At 32.9% G+C, this 16,673-nt stretch overlaps 1 protein-coding gene across 22 annotated transcripts in view; it reads left to right on the forward strand.

Annotated features, from left to right (window-relative positions):
* LOC106869227 (tolloid-like protein 2) overlaps positions 1 to 16,673 on the forward strand; it is a 1,141,949-nt gene that overhangs the window by 753,176 nt on the left and 372,100 nt on the right. For all 22 annotated transcript variants that reach the window (XM_089358367.1, XM_089358378.1, XM_089358375.1 and 19 more), the window contains one exon: positions 9,889 to 9,927. In XM_089358367.1, the coding sequence (XP_089214493.1) occupies positions 9,889 to 9,927 (39 nt within the window). The remainder of the gene's footprint in view (positions 1 to 9,888; positions 9,928 to 16,673) is intronic.

Genomic DNA, 16,673 nt, shown 5'->3' on the forward strand with positions numbered 1-16,673 from the left:
ATTTTTTTCTTCAAGATGCTTTAGAAATTGCCATTGAGGAATCATGTTCTTGTTTACAGGGAGTAATGTTTTTGATGAGTAGATTCTCTACCATTTATAAAAAGAAGCATCTAACAGTTGGTACATTAGATCATTGTGCATTTACTATTCTGAAGATGTGTGTTTCTTTTTGGTTTTTTTTATGTTTACAAATCTCTCCTTGTGAAAAAAGAAACCTTTGTATTCATATGATGAATGCAAGGAGACAATCTGGTTGGGTAAAAGAATAAAAACAAACCAAACAGAATATAAATTATGCTTAAACTCCAATGGATTTTTAAAGGTCATGTTTAACTTTGAGAGATTTTTTTGGTGTAATCAAATGTTTATTTATTTTTATCCATCCTTTCATGTTTGCTAAGTTGCAATGAAGTTTTCAAATTTGTAATTTCGTACACACCTACAGCAAGAGTTCTTATAATTTGTTTCTTTTCATCCTGGTAACCACTCAACTGTCAGGTAGATATGTTGCCTTTATGTCAGCCATAAAGACTGGAGCAACCAAAATTGTCTTTTTTGCTATACACAAAAGATTACCAGTATTTAAGTTTTGAATTATGGTAGTTTTATCAATATTATAACAACTTAAACCCTAACTTTTTAAATTAAACCAGGGTGGTTATTTGTGTGTCAGACGACTAACTACAAAGTCATCGTCATCATAATTTAATGTCAACTTTTCCATACTTGCAAGGGTCAGATGGAATTTGATGAGGCAAATCTTTTATGACTGTATAAATGTCATATATACATGGATGCTCTTCCTGTCATCAAGCCTTGCCTGTTTCCCTGGCAAGATAATTTGTTTTCATAGCCAGACTCTTTTCACAAAATATCTGATATAACTGACACTGCTTATAAGATGGTGATGCTTATTTGCAACCATCACATGATGTCAAGATAAAGCTACATATCTATCTATCTATCTATCTATCTATCTATCTATCTATCTATCTATCTATCTATCTATCTATCTATCTGTATTATTAACTATCAGCAGCAGTTACTCTGTAACCTCTGCTGATTATTAAATGAAACCTGCATATACTCATGCTGTGAACTCTATTTTCTTGTTTGCATCATCTAAGCTATATATGTATATATATATGTGTGTGTGTGTGTGTGTGTGTGTGTGTGTGTGTGTGTGTGTGTGGAGAGAGAGATAGAGATGGAGGGAGGGAAAGAAAGAAAGAAAGATCTGTAAATTTCCAGCTACCTAATTCACTCACAAGGCTTTAGTTAGCCAGGGACTACAGGAGAAGACACTTGCCCTAAATGCAACAGAACTGAACCTGAGACCACATTGTTAAGAAGCAAGTTTCTCAACTACACAGCCATGCCTATGTCTATAAAATCAAGAGAAAACTAGAGAAAAAAAAACGATAGTTTATAATTGAAGGACAGAGCAAAGTTAAACAATTTATATACATTAAGCCTAATTTTAGTGTAGATGACTTAATAAGAACAGTCAAGGTGAAAATCAGTCTCTTGATCCGTTGGATTCTGTCCAAAGACTGACTGTACCATTAAATCTTATTTTGTAGTGTTGATTTTTATCATTAAAATGAATTATTGTAAATCTATATATGTATAACACAAGTATTAAATCATTTTAAGCTCTGAGCCAGCCAAAGAAATAACAGCCAATCATTTGCTGTCTTTCAAATTCTCTCAGTCATTCTTCCCCCACCACACACACGCACGCAACCACATATCATCATCATCATCATAATCATCGTTTTAACATCTAACTTTCCGTGGTTGCATGGGTCAGAGAGAACACATTAAGGCAGATTTTATATGATTAGTGGCAATTTCTTTCATCAACTCTCACCCATTTTCTGGGAACATAACATTTCTCTTTGGTCAAACATGGTTTTGTAGAAGACTGGAAATGAATGATATTGCTTTTGTGGTGATAGTCCCATAATTTAGCAACCATCATGTGATAAGAAGAAAATGGGACGTGCACAATGCCATATATATATAATACAAATGATATATGAGCATATGCATATATACATACATTTATGTACATACCTACATCTACATGTATATATGGATGCACATCTGGGTACAGGATATCAGTGTATACACACACACACACACACACACACACACACACACACATATATATATGCATTTTGGTAACCAATTAGAAATGGCTGTTAGATATGTTACATCACCTATTTTGTTATGTCATGATTTGTATTAAAAAATAAGCTATAAATATGGTCCAATCGATGTGTTTGTTAATTTGAGGTTTTCTCCATTTCCTGACTATTTGCATTTACACACACACACACACACACACACACACACATATATATACATATATATATATATATATATATATATATATATATATATATATATATATATATATATATATATATATATATATTACGGAGGTGTTATGTCATGCTTGGGGAGAAGACCCATCAAGCCAAGCAAAATTGCAGTCACGACATAAAAGCACCCATTACACTCTCAGAGTGGTTGGTATTAGGAAGGGAATCCAGCTGTAGAAAACCATGCCAAATCAGACTGGAGTCTGGTGCAGCATTTTAGCATGCAAGCCTGGTCAAACCATCCAACCCATACCAGCATGGACAACAGACATTAAATTATGATGTTTATATATATATATATATATAACAGAGCTATCAATGAGGGATTATCAATCTGGGCAAAGTACTTTATGAGCTCTCGTTAGTACAACAGGCTAACAATATTGTTTAGATTAGTAAAGAACTCCAGACATTCTTGTGGCAGGGAAACGGAGGTTATATATAGTTCATCACCATTCTATATTGTAAATCCATGATCGTGTTCCCACTTATACTGTTTTTTTTACACAGAGTGATATACATGGCAAGTTATAAATAATGGTCATTATATATTTTTCCTCATTGTAGTAAATTTGACTTACAGTTGTTTCCAGTAGTCATTATAAGTTCATTATTGATTGGTTTACTCATATATATATATATATATATATATATATATATATATATATATATATATATATCTATATCTATATCTATATATATATATATATATATATATATATATATATATATATATATATGTATATATATGTGTGTGTGTGTGTGTGTGTGTGTGTGTGTGTGGAGTTACAATGGCCCAGCGGTTAGGGCCATGGACTCGCGGTCATAGGATCGCAGTTTCGATTCCCAGACCAGGCGTTGTGAGTGTTTATTGAGTGAAAACACCTAAAGCTCCATGAGGCTCCGGCAGGGGATGGTGGCGAACCCAGCTGTACGCTTCCACCACAACTTTCTCTCACTCTTACTTCCTGTTTCTGTTGTGCCTGTTTTTCAAAGGGCCAGCCTTGTCACGCTGAATATCCCTGAAAACTACGTTAAGGGTACACGTGTCTGTGGAGTGCTCAGCCACTTGCACGTTAATTTCGTTGAGCCAGCTGTTCCATTGATCGGATCAACTAGAACCCTCGACGTCGTAAGCGACAGAGTGCCAACAACAACAACAACAACTCATATATATATATATGTATGTGTGACTGAAATCTTTCCTGTTCCATCTACCAATCTGACTCACAAGGCCCCTGGTCAAGTGTAGCCCAGGGCTATATTGGAACACATTTGCCCAAGGTGTCACAGAATGAGACTGAATCTGAGATCAAATAGTTGAAAAGCAAGCTTCTTAACCACACAGCCACAATACTGTATAATATCAATATAATTACAAACACACACACACACACACACACACACACACACACACACACACATAATATCTATCTTGAAAGTAATTGATTAAAAATAAACCATTATCCATTAATATGGTAGTTGATATAAGATTATAAATTTTGTAAGTGGCTTTATATTATTGATTTTTGAATGTATATATATGTATATATTATAAACACACACATAATATGTATGTATGTATGTATGTATGTATGTATGTATGTATAAGGGGTGGAAAAATCAAAACTAAAATTTGCATTTATTGGATAATATATAAAAATATAATTTTAAGATTTTCTGAAATGGACAGTAATGAATTTCAAAGAGTTATTTTAATTAATTCAAATGGCTACTTCATTAGATAAACCCTACTTCATAATTAACTGAATTTTTTTTTTATTTTATGACCATTAATTATATACTGTGTTTGTTAAATTTTATTGAGTAATTTTCTGGTTTATAGGTAGATGTTTAGTGAATAATATTCTGATAATTTATATTGTATTTCTCTTTAAATAAGTATAGTTATTGCTGTTGTTTTACCCTTGCTCAATGCAGGCTGATCAGAACTTTGAGCAAAGATACTCCAGCTATGACCATCCTAAGTTTATGACTATCCTAAGTTTATGACCATCCTAAGTTTATGATGGTTCCTAAAACAACATTATGTAATGTACCCTTCTTTCATTTCAAAATAGTAGGGTGTCCTCTTTAAAGAGATTTAGCTGCTATTTTTACCAGGTAAAGTGACTATGTAAAGGCCTCCTCAATGACACAAGAAAAAACTTAATATTAATAAGTGAATTTATCATAAGGATAATTATAATTTTGTGACATTCATACTTCAAATTATCTCTCCTATCAGAGTCACAAACAATCACTGCATTTTTTTTGTTTTAACTATTTATTTATTTATTTTTAATTTCCCCTCCTCCAATAAAACTTTAGTCCAGCAAATTGACCCTAGTTTGTGCACTTATTTTTTCACATCTGTTACTTATTCTATTGGTTGCCAAACAGTAACAGGAGACAAAGGCAAAGACACATGCACACACACACACACACGCACGCACACACGTGGCCAATAAAGTTTTCATCTACCAAATCCACTCACAAGTCTATAGTTGAAGACATTTGCCTGAGGTGCCACACACTGGGACTGAACCCAGAACCATGTGGTTAGAAAGCAAGCTTCTTGCCAAACACACACACAGACATACATATAATATGTGTGTATGATGGACATCCACATAGTTTCTGTCTGCCAAATTCACTCATTCGGTAATTTGTCAACCCTGGGTTATAATAGAAGACTCTAGCCCAAGGTGTCACACACTGAGACTGAAACTGGAACATGAGGTTGCAAAGCTACTTTCTTAACCACATACAGCCATGCCTGTGTCTATTAATTATTTAATTATTTTTTTTTATAATTAGTTCTTAATTTCTTTAAATATTCTATCCATTCCTTTGTGATTCACTTTTACATTCTTTCTCTGCCTATTTTCTAAACCTTTTTTTTTTCTAAATTTTTGCCATAGGCCCCCTTGAATTATTTCCATTAGTTCAATTTATTTAATCATTTTAATTTTTTTTTTTTTTTGTTGCAAAATTATCTTTCATCAATCACATGTTCATATCCGCTGCAAGCATTAGTTTGTGTGCCTATCTGAACCAACTTAATCTTACATTGTTTCCATGTACTCAGGGGAAAACATTTCCTAGAAAGCAACCAACAATAGAGTAACATCTTATCCAACAGCCAATATTCCATTTACCTCCGTTTAACACAAAATAAAATTGGAGCCAAATGAAACCCTACAGAAAGTTCTTATTCTTTTCTAACAATTAAATTCTAATAATGATTAACTGATTGTAAAATCTGAGTAACTAATTCAATTATGGTTGGTCTGATAATGAATTAGCCAGATCGGTTGATTTGTTATCCCAGCTTATTCTGAAAGCCTTTTAATATAGAAAAATCATCAGAGTTATGTTGAATCTCCTGCAGCTATAATAAGTTGAATAGCCTTGTGAAGTAAACTAGTTTTAGGCTATAATATTTAAAATACCCTTATCTCTGACTAGGGGTATTCATAAAACAATCTTGATTAAGGATGCTCTGTTATTCAGGTGTCATCAGATTTTAATGTTTCTTTTTTAATTTTATTTGCTGGGTTTAGAGAAAGGATCAGTGCTCATTCTCCAAGCCTGGTGAGACTGATGTAATAAATATTTTGAGCTATTGTAAGCTAATACCTGCAGGAAACTGCTTCACTTCAGTAGAAACAATTATATTCATTAAGTAATTTGTGTGGAGATTGGGTTAAGGCTTCAGTATATTTTGTTAATTACCAATTACAATGTTATTTGGTGTATTTTGTCACTCATCAGTCACCATGAGGCTCAGTGTATTCTGTCACTCATTAATCATTATGTGATTATGTGTGTTTTATCACATATCAATCACTATGAAATATCATGTAGATTGTCATTCAGACATTTTGTGATTGGGTGTATTTTGTCACTCACTAATTATCACAAGACTTTGTGCATTTTATCACTCATCGTTCACTCAGACATTTTGTTATTTTATCACTCATAAATCACAATTTGACTTGGCATTCACCCAATAATATTACTCAGTACTATTAGAATTGGTGTATTCTATGATTCATCTATTAGTATTTAAATTTGTCACTCATCATTCACTGAGACTGTAAAAGTAAATGAATTAAACTTTTAAGCCATATTCTAGTCTACACTTGGTATAATGTAAAATAGCTTTGTTGACTTTCAGCATCACAACATATTCAAACGATACAGTTGTGAACCAGATGAATATTTCGTTTATATGTGTTGTTTGCATTTCTTTTTACTTTGTAAACAAAACTCTGCAATGTTTTGCTGATGTTTACTTCCTTCTCATTAAAGTACTCATTAACTTCCTCTAGAAATTCAGTATTCACTATGGACTTAGCTATCTCTAGGTCACTTAAGCTTGTCTAGGTTTAAATCAGCTTACCTAAATGTACCTATCTCTAGATCAGCTATCAGACATTATACTATAATACATTCACAATTCACTGATGATACTGTAGCTTCATGTCATCAGGGAAATTGTTTGTTGTTTAGCCTCAAGTTAATGGAATAAATTGATCTGTTGAAAAAATTCCTTATTAAGGCATTCTATAGTGAAAAATTTTGTCTGAAATATTAGCTTCTCTCATGGCAAACTGATTTAATCCACTTTTGAATAGTTCTTACAAAATTCGTAGTTTCATTCTTATTAAGATATTTTAAAATTTGACTTCTTTCAATTAACTATGTCACTGCTTTGCCAGTTGTCTTTTAAATTTGAAATTGATTATTATGTAGCTTCTAATATCTCTATAACGGTTTTTACAATGACTAGTAATCCTTGAATTCACTAATAAAAACATGCATTTATAAAGATGCATGATTGTATGCAAATAATTTATGTTCCTAAGAATTTGTTCTTACAATCAAAACTGCATCAAAGATATTGGTTAAGTATTTGGAGATTTATAGTTCTTGGTTTGGCACATTTTCAAAATTTGCCTCGTAACATAGTTTAGTATAGTTGACTTGAAATCATGACCAACATTTATTATAACCAACCTAATATTTTTTTTTTTATTCCAATGGAAATGAAAATTCATATAAAATTTATGACACAATAATAAAATATTTTCTTTTGATATACATATCAAGGAATTTGATAAGGTATTTGAAATTTCTATTGTTGGAAAACATACAAAGAATTGTTTAGCTAACGATATCAGATTTTCTTGATAAAGGCACCACTTGTAAGGAGTTTTATTTCATCTAACAATGGAATGTCTGAGATTGAAATGCAGAGAATAAAACTGAAATGTATCAACCATAATTGCTCTAATAGTATACAGTCTAACAGATAAAATTGTTTAAAGAAATAGCTTAAAAAGATGAAACATCAGTGACTAGTGAGTATGAAAATACTTTTTATCACACCTAAACAATCAATAAAATTACGGGAGTATATACTAAATAGAATTATCTGCAAGCAGATGTAAAGAAATGGTGTATACCAGAAAAATGAAATTGTGAGGCAAAGAAAAATTCTCTTAAACAACCATTGCATAGGCAAGTGTAATATATATATAAACTTTATTTGATCCTGACTACTTGTCAGAAGCATTTAAACAGTTTGTTTATAAGCATTAGTTTGGTTTTGAATCAAAACATAACTGAAAGTGAAAGTAGAAACAGCAAAAGAAAATAATACACATAATGCTTTAAAAATACCTCATGAAAATATATTCTACTTTGTCCTTTGTAAATCCCACATTTATTACAATAGACACACTACTAACAACACAATAAAAGTGAGTTTTTAAACTTTTGTAAATTATTTATAAATACAATGCTTTTTGTATAGCAATTTCATAATCATTTAACGTCCACTTTTTCCATGCTTTCATGGGTCAGACAGAATATGTTGAAGTAGACATTTTTTATGCTTGTATGTTATTCCTGTTGCCAACCTTCATCTGTTTCCAAGGTGACATTTTTCCCATTCCTAAAAGTGTTTTAAAAAAAGCCCAGAAATGAACTGCCTTGTTGTATGATGATGATGATGACGATGGTCATTTACAACCTTCGTGTAATATCTAGACAAGGGTACACACACTGATACATACACACAAACTTCTTTCAGTTTCTGTTGGCCAAATCCATTCACAAGGCTTTGGTCAATCTGGGGCTATAGTAGAAAATATTTGCCCAAAGTGCCACACAGTGAGACTGAACACCAGACTTCATGGTTAGGAAGCTAGTTTCTTAACCACACAGCCACAAATGTGTGATCAAGATATATTCAGAAATTTGTTCATTCAAGATTATTTATTGGAGGAAAGAATCCATTTCTTTTCTTTGTAGGAGAGTGGCAGTAAAAATCATTGAATTAGGTCCAGGATGCTATTAGTGTTATGTATATTCTTCTTTGAGTAAAGAAAACAGAGATAAAGTTAAACTTGTTGGTATGTTAATATAGTCAATATTTTTCTCTAAATAATCTGTGCAAAAACTATTACGAGATGTCTGGTTTATTATGATGAAGTAACATAAAACTGTATTTAAATATCAGGACATGTTCAAAATATTTAACTGTAAAGACATTTCTGTAAAAGTTGTTTGACATTTTAAACTTAGGTCAGTTTTGAATCTTAACACTTTTTCTATAATATTTATGAACAAGATGGGAAAGGAGAGAGAGAGGGTGAAAGAGAGAGACAGACAGACAGAGACCCCAAATCAATAAGAGTAGTATAAGAGTATTACACTGTTGGACATGTAGATAATATTTCACATCCCAACACTGGTACTGTATTTCTTGGTCAATTCCTGACTTTTACTGTCTGTAAATAGCTACTGAAATAGATATCATATATATATATTAACAGCCACATCATCAGTATACATATGATATGTGATATTGTATGTATATGTGTGTGTGTGTATACATATATATATATATATGTATGTATACACATACATATGATATATGATGATAATAATATATATATATATATATATATATATATATATATACACACACACACACACACACACACACACATTAAGACAGTTTTATATATATACATATATTTATGCATATATATATATGCATGCATATATATACGATGCACATAAATACAATTAGACATTTAAGAAGTTTCATTTATTGATGTTTAATATAAAATAGCTTGTGACGTAAATCTTTCTGTTTGCACCATATTTATAGATGTTTAATATTTTGCTTTGTATCCAATCATTATATACGATTATTATTATATATTTTAATAACAAAAACTTGTTATTTTACATCTTCATCAACATTGAAATTGAAATGATACACACGATTTCGCATAGCTTTACTAATATACTCGTACTCTTGTTTACAAACATATGCCTATGCATCACCTATGATAGAGTAATGTAAATAAAACTTACATAAATGCATACAAAACTATGCTTGGTTGTACTAACAATTTTATGTTTATAAATTTAAATTTTATATATTAATGGCAAATTTTTTTTAAATTTATTTCAGGTTTTATACCGAAAGATGCTACACATATCCTTGGAACAGGTTAGTTATATTTTTTGTTTCTTTTTTAGTGGGGTTTACTTGTTATCGTTTACAAATTTAATTTCTTTTCTCAATACTAATATGTTTTTGCTTCCAGAGTTTTGGAAATATCTTAATTCAATAACCAAAGAAACTACACGACATTGTCTTTTTTCTAGTTGTTGATGGTTTTTCTTATTTATTTATTTATATAATTTTTTGTTTATTATATATTTTTATTTCTTTCAAAGAATACTATTTGTTTGAAATTTTCAATAATCAGTTTAGTAGTTGACTTGTGCTCAGAATTTCATGTGTGTATGTATAAAGATGCATACATCTGTATAATTATGTAATTACATTTATATGTGTGCATACAGATACATGATTGTCTACAAAGTGTTTTGTGTACATCTGAATATATGCCTTTATGCCAAACTGTAAAAATATATTTTGCACATACTGGATATGGACAGACATATATGTAAAGATGCTATATAGAAGATATATGTATTCTTGGGCATATATATGTATATCTCCAGGTACATATATGTACTTCAGGATATATCTATAGATTTTAACTAACACTGGTGTAATTGAAAGATGTGAACACATTGTATGCATGTACAGTAACTTCATGTACAGAGAATGGAAAGCTAGTAGGACTCATTTCAATCTGTTGTTGGGATCTCATCAACAAACTATTCTCTTTAATTGTCCATGGGAACATTGCTTACTTAGTAAATTGGCTAAATTGATTTGCCATAATTTTATATACCTATTTGTATATGCCTGTATTTATTCATATAAATAGGTTTATATCTATCTATTCATATACAATATATATATATATATATATATATATATATATATATATATATATATATATATATATACATACAATGTATGTATGTGTGCGTCATCATTATTTTTCTTAACATCCATTTTCCTGTGCTTGCATAGGTCTGAAAGAAAGCATTGAGGTAGATTTCCTACAGCTGTTTCCAACCATGGGAATATTTCCACATCATTGAACATGTTTTCAAAGGAGACGAAAATTACAGGTCACTGCTTGCATGATGGTGACAGCTGATAACAATTATCATACGATGTCTATGCAAAGGGATACAAGCATTCACACAATGAACATTTTTAAGCTTCTGTGTACCAGACCCAGTCATAAGACTTTGATTGGCCTTGTTCTATAGTAAAAGACACTACATTATGGTAGAAGATCCCAAACTATGTGATTGGGGAATGAACTTCTTAATCACACAGCCATGTATGTTGCAATATATATGTGTGTGCGTGTGTTTTCCTGGTGAAGGTCAGTTTCCCGTCCATACAGGGTTTAACTTTATGGCATATTGTTAGATCCCCAAGATCTGTTGGCCTATGATCTCTTTAAAATATGGAGGGGAAAAGTTTGGATTATCTCCCTCTCCCGTTAGCTACTAACTTCCAGTGATTCCCAAAAGGTCAGCATAAATCTCCTAAAATGCAAACACGGCCCGAAAATCTCCGTTCTGGAGTTAAGTATAGCCCCTGGTTTGAGTGAGTTCCTTAGGATTCTCATGCATTTGACTATGTATTGCTTTCAGCATTTCATCGCATTGATGTAGGGGCCTGAGTTTTTGAGGATTTTCCATGAGATCAAGTGTGGAACTCCATCATGTGTGTGTGTGTGTGTGTGTGTGTGTGTATACACACACACACACACATATACTTTATTATAAAAGCTGCAAAATATTTACAGAACAGTTACTCAAAGTTTCACTTCCCATTTGTCAACCAGTTTTGATGAATATTAAAGCATATTATTCTACCCTTGGTATTTGAGTACTATTTTTCCATACTGTTTTGCAACTTATGTGCCTACCTCTGTGTGTGTATGTGTGTGTGTGTGTGTGTGTGTGTGTGTATGTGTGTATATATATGTGTGTATATATATGTGTGTGTGAGGTGTGTTCAAAAGGTATCTGACTTCATGTTTCCCACCAAAACTAATGCCACATGGGCAAAATCCTTTAGGTGGGAAGTGATGCCTCCCTTCCTGAATATGTATATGTGCATGTGTTGACTATGTGGTTAAAAAGCTTCCGAAACACATGCTCTCGGTTTCTCTGTACAACACATTGTGAGTGTCTTCTACTATAATCCCAGGTCAAACAGATCTCTTGTGTGTGGATTTAGTTGACAGAAAGAAGGCCTGCCATCACATGTGTGTTTGTGTGTGTGTTCATTTAAAACCCTCGAGATATTCCTTGAGAGTTGTAAATGAATTTCACCATCATATGAGAGGTGTTTGTTTACTGTCTTCTTTTGAAAACATACTTTTAATAGGGGGGAAAAAATATTACCTTGCCTGGTAAGGTTTGGCAACATAAAAGACTTTTTTCAAGCTGTTTGATCAACTGAGTTACCTACCTACAGTATTATGGTATAAGCAACTGAATACTGTAGGGAAACAGCAGAATCAATGAGACACAGTGTAGGAGAAGGTTAACCATTTGAACTCGGAGTACTGTCTGTCCAATAGGCTTCCACTTTACCCTTTACCTGATTTTATTCACAAAGCTTTGGTTGCACTGAAGATGTGATACGAGATACTCACCCAAGTTGTCACACAATAGAATTAAACCTGTGTCACCATATTTCCATACTGTACATCATAAACACTTTACTTTACCTACGTACCTATTACCTACCCACCTACCTATCTATCTATCTACCTACCTACCTACACACTTTTCTACCTACCTACCTACCTACCTACCTACCTACTACCTACTTACCCACCTATCTACCTATCTGCTTTCCTACCTAACTACCAATCAATCTATCTACCAATCAATCTATCTACCAATCAATCTATCTACCTACCTACCTCCATACCTTCCCTCCCTCCCTACCTACCCTCCGATCTACATACATACATACCTGATACATATATAATACATACTTCTGTCTGTGTGTGTGTATGTGTGTGTGTTTGAATCTATGTGTTATATGCATGGTCATGATAAATGTAAAATGTTTAAGCATGTTTTATATCATATTCTAATATTATATTTCTCCAAGAAAAATAACATGTATCATTAAGTATTTTTTTTTCGCTTCTATTTCTGGCTTTCCTCAAATAACAAAACATTTTAGTCATGCCTAAAACTGCAATTTGATGGAAGCTATAATTAATTCAATCTCTTCTCCACTTTGGTATATTCATATGGTTTATAACAATACTGAGCACAGTTTATTGCCTCTTATCTCACAGAAGCCAACTAACAGCTCTTCATATAATATACCTCTTCAACCCCTGGCCAGAATTTATCGTGTTTTGTATTCTCTCTTTCTTCTGTCACCTTCTCTCTCTCTCTCTCTCTCTCTCTCTCTCTCTCTCTCTCTCTCTCTCTCCCTCTCTCTCATGCTCTTTCAGCTTTGGGCTAGCAAATAAAACTAAGACCTTGCTGACTGTGTGAATTCAAGATGCAATATATGATGAAGATTTACAGTTGATAATGGTTTAGTATTGACAGAATTTATTGGCAAGTAGTATAGTATAATAGAGGCAAGATTTTATTAACCGATGTCTGCAACCTGGTTTTAATTCCCAGTTGAAGACATTTTACTACGTTTATGGCACTACTGCCATTGGAACTCCATGAATTTCGCATTCATTCATTTCCTCCCCTTCTCTCTAAATATCATATGTGACTTTCTTCCTGCATAAGAAATCATTATAGGATTTATAATGTTAATTTTATTTGAAATATATTAAGTATAATCTCAGAACTTTTCAAATGTATGTTTTATCTCATTCAGATCTTACCAAAGGCTTCTACAATAGACAGTTATAAATTCATTTATATGAATTTTCTAATGAATGCAAATGCTTATCATGTATATAAGTTTGGGATTTATAGCCAAGCTACTCTTAGGTTCATTTGGTTGAATCAGCCTCCATGTTAATCAGATTTGATGGCAAGAGTATTTCACAATTTATCTAAGTTAGAAGGAACAGTAATTAAGAATAAATAATCACATTTATTTTATATTTGATGGTTCAGACAACTCATTATTTTAACATACTAATCTTATTTAGTGTCTTGTTAGGTAGAAATTGCTGACATACAAATTTGTAACCAAACTCACAGTAAAATAATAACAGAATTATTTTAACACCTGAGCTGAATTTACAAGTTGTCTTGATAATGTTTACATTTTTCTCTCTATTTTTTCCACATTTTAATGAATTTCTACCACTGTTATTGCGTAGTTGACTTAATCCATCACCCATTTAAGACAACCACCTGTTTTTTTTTAATGCCTTTTGTAGAATAGACTCTTTTGCAAATATTCAGCCTAGATCTTTGGCCAAGGGATAAATTCCTTCTTGTTGGAGACCTCACAATAAAGGAATAAGTATTACCCTTCCTCTTCAGACTAAACCATACAAAATTCGTTTAAAAAGTCGTAGTAAAATATATAATTCTATAATTGGTATCTTAAAACCATGGTGCCTCATGAAAAACACTGGTAATGGTGCTATGCAAAAAGCGCCCAGTATACTCTCTAAAGAATTTGGCATTAGGAAGGATATCCAGCTTTAGAAACGTAGTCAAAACAGACTATGGAATCTGGTGCCGCTCCTGGCCTTACCAGTTCCTGTCAAGCCATCCAACTCATGCCAGCATAGTAAACAGACGTTAAATGATGATGGTGATGATGATGATGATGATGATGATGATGATGATGATGATGATGATAAAATAACTCTAACACTTCATCTGAATCCATCAGTTACCTTGATTGAACATAGACAAAGTTTTTTTCATTTCCTTTTTCTTATACTTTGATCAGCATCTTCTAATCAATATTCGGCTTCACATTGAATTTGCGACTTAGACTTAGGTGTGTTGTGAGCTCTAGAACTCATAAGGTCAGAGCTTAACCCAGTTTTCATGATGCATAAGGGACTGAGATTACAACAACTCCACTGAATAAGACAATAATCTGTCACAGGGCTGACTTGCCTACAATTGCTGGTATTCCTTTACGGTTGAGCGGACTGGAGTTACATGGTTTTCTTTTTTAGCTGAAGAACATGACACATTGTTCAGTCTGGGAATACATACAGATATGTATATATCAGTTACATACCATCAGTAATTACTTGGGGTAGGCAGTTGGTGACGCTTATGTAGAAAAACACACAAAAAAAGAATGAGCAAAACACAGACGCGCGACTGAGTTGGAGGAAGATTTACTTCTGCCTTTATAGTACATAAAGAAAACGTTGTTGTAGGAATGTATGCAGCATGTGTACTACATCAGTTCTATGCATAGCTTTAATACTGAGATTGAAAGACAGGGGTGAATTATGCCTATCTAATCTAAAAAAATATATATATATTTTGAATTTAATGCATAGTAATCAGAGTAACCTTCATAATTTTATTGAATTAGGTGCATATTTTGCCATAAAAGGAAAATGTTGCTATCAATCTATTTTATTCAATGTAGGCACTGCCTACCTTGCCTACCCAGATGGCACACCCCAGATACACATATATATAGAGATAGATATATATGTATGTGTGTATGTCATTGTTCTGTTTTATTACAAGATTTCTTGCCAATAGAGAAAGAGCCAGTTTCTAACTTAGATCTAAGATTTTTCATTGGAAGTTCAACATCAACAACAGGGTATTTTTGTATGTATGTATGCATATGTGGAGATTTGTATGTTTTGTTTTACGTATGTATTCTCGTGCATATCGCAAGCTGAAGGAGAACCTCAGAGGCAGTTGCTTTGATGATGAAGAAGGCTATGATGAGGCTTCTGGACAGTTTCATCTTCGGAAACTTCCATGATTTCATCCCAAAATTGCTGGGGTGCTACAACAAGTGCATCGAAGCATGAGGATCCTACTTTGAAAGAGATTAGAGTTTTGTACTTCTTCGAAATTGATAAATGTCTCTGCTTGAAAGGTTTGAAAACATCTGGAATGAAACTTCTACATAACTCAAGACAAATAATAACTGAGATGTACTTTTAGGACATCGGATTTACTTGTGAGGCATTTATCTACATGACTAATGAAGACTAGGAATTTTAAGATCCTTGTAATGTGTAGGCAGTGGAGGCACAATGGCCCACTGGTTAGGGCAGCGGACTCACGGTCATAGGATCGCAGTTTCGATTCCCAGACCAGGCGTTGTGAGTGTTTATTGAGTGAAAACACCTAAAGCTCCACGAGGCTCCGGCAGGGGGTGGTGGTGAACCTTGCTGTACTCTTTCACCACAACTTTCTCTCACTCTTACTTCCTGTTTCTGTTGTGCCTGTAATTCAAAGGGTCAGCCTTGTCACACTGTGTCACGCTGAATATCCCCGAGAACTACGTTAAGGGTACACGTGTCTGTGGAGTGCTCAGCCACTTGCACGTTAATTTCACGAGCAGGCTGTTCCGTTGATCGGATCAACTGGAACCCTAGGCGTTGTAAGCAACGGAGTGCTAACAGGACAGAATATGTAGGCAGTGAATAAATATAAATATAAATAAATATCTAAATTTCATGCACTTTTTTCCCTGTTCCTCAATTTTAAATTTTAAACTTCAAATTCTATCAAATACTATGTAAAATACATTATCTCCCTTACATTAACTGGCTGTCATTGGAACACCATATATTTAATTACATCTTTGGCTATTTCAGTCTTAGCAATCAATTTTTAAGTTGGAACAATGTAAGGTTAAGGTGCAGA

The sequence above is a fragment of the Octopus bimaculoides genome, chromosome 10 (genome assembly GCF_046866305.1).
Source record: "Octopus bimaculoides isolate indiv1 chromosome 10, ASM4686630v1, whole genome shotgun sequence".
Classification (NCBI taxonomy): Eukaryota; Metazoa; Mollusca; class Cephalopoda; order Octopoda; family Octopodidae; genus Octopus; species Octopus bimaculoides.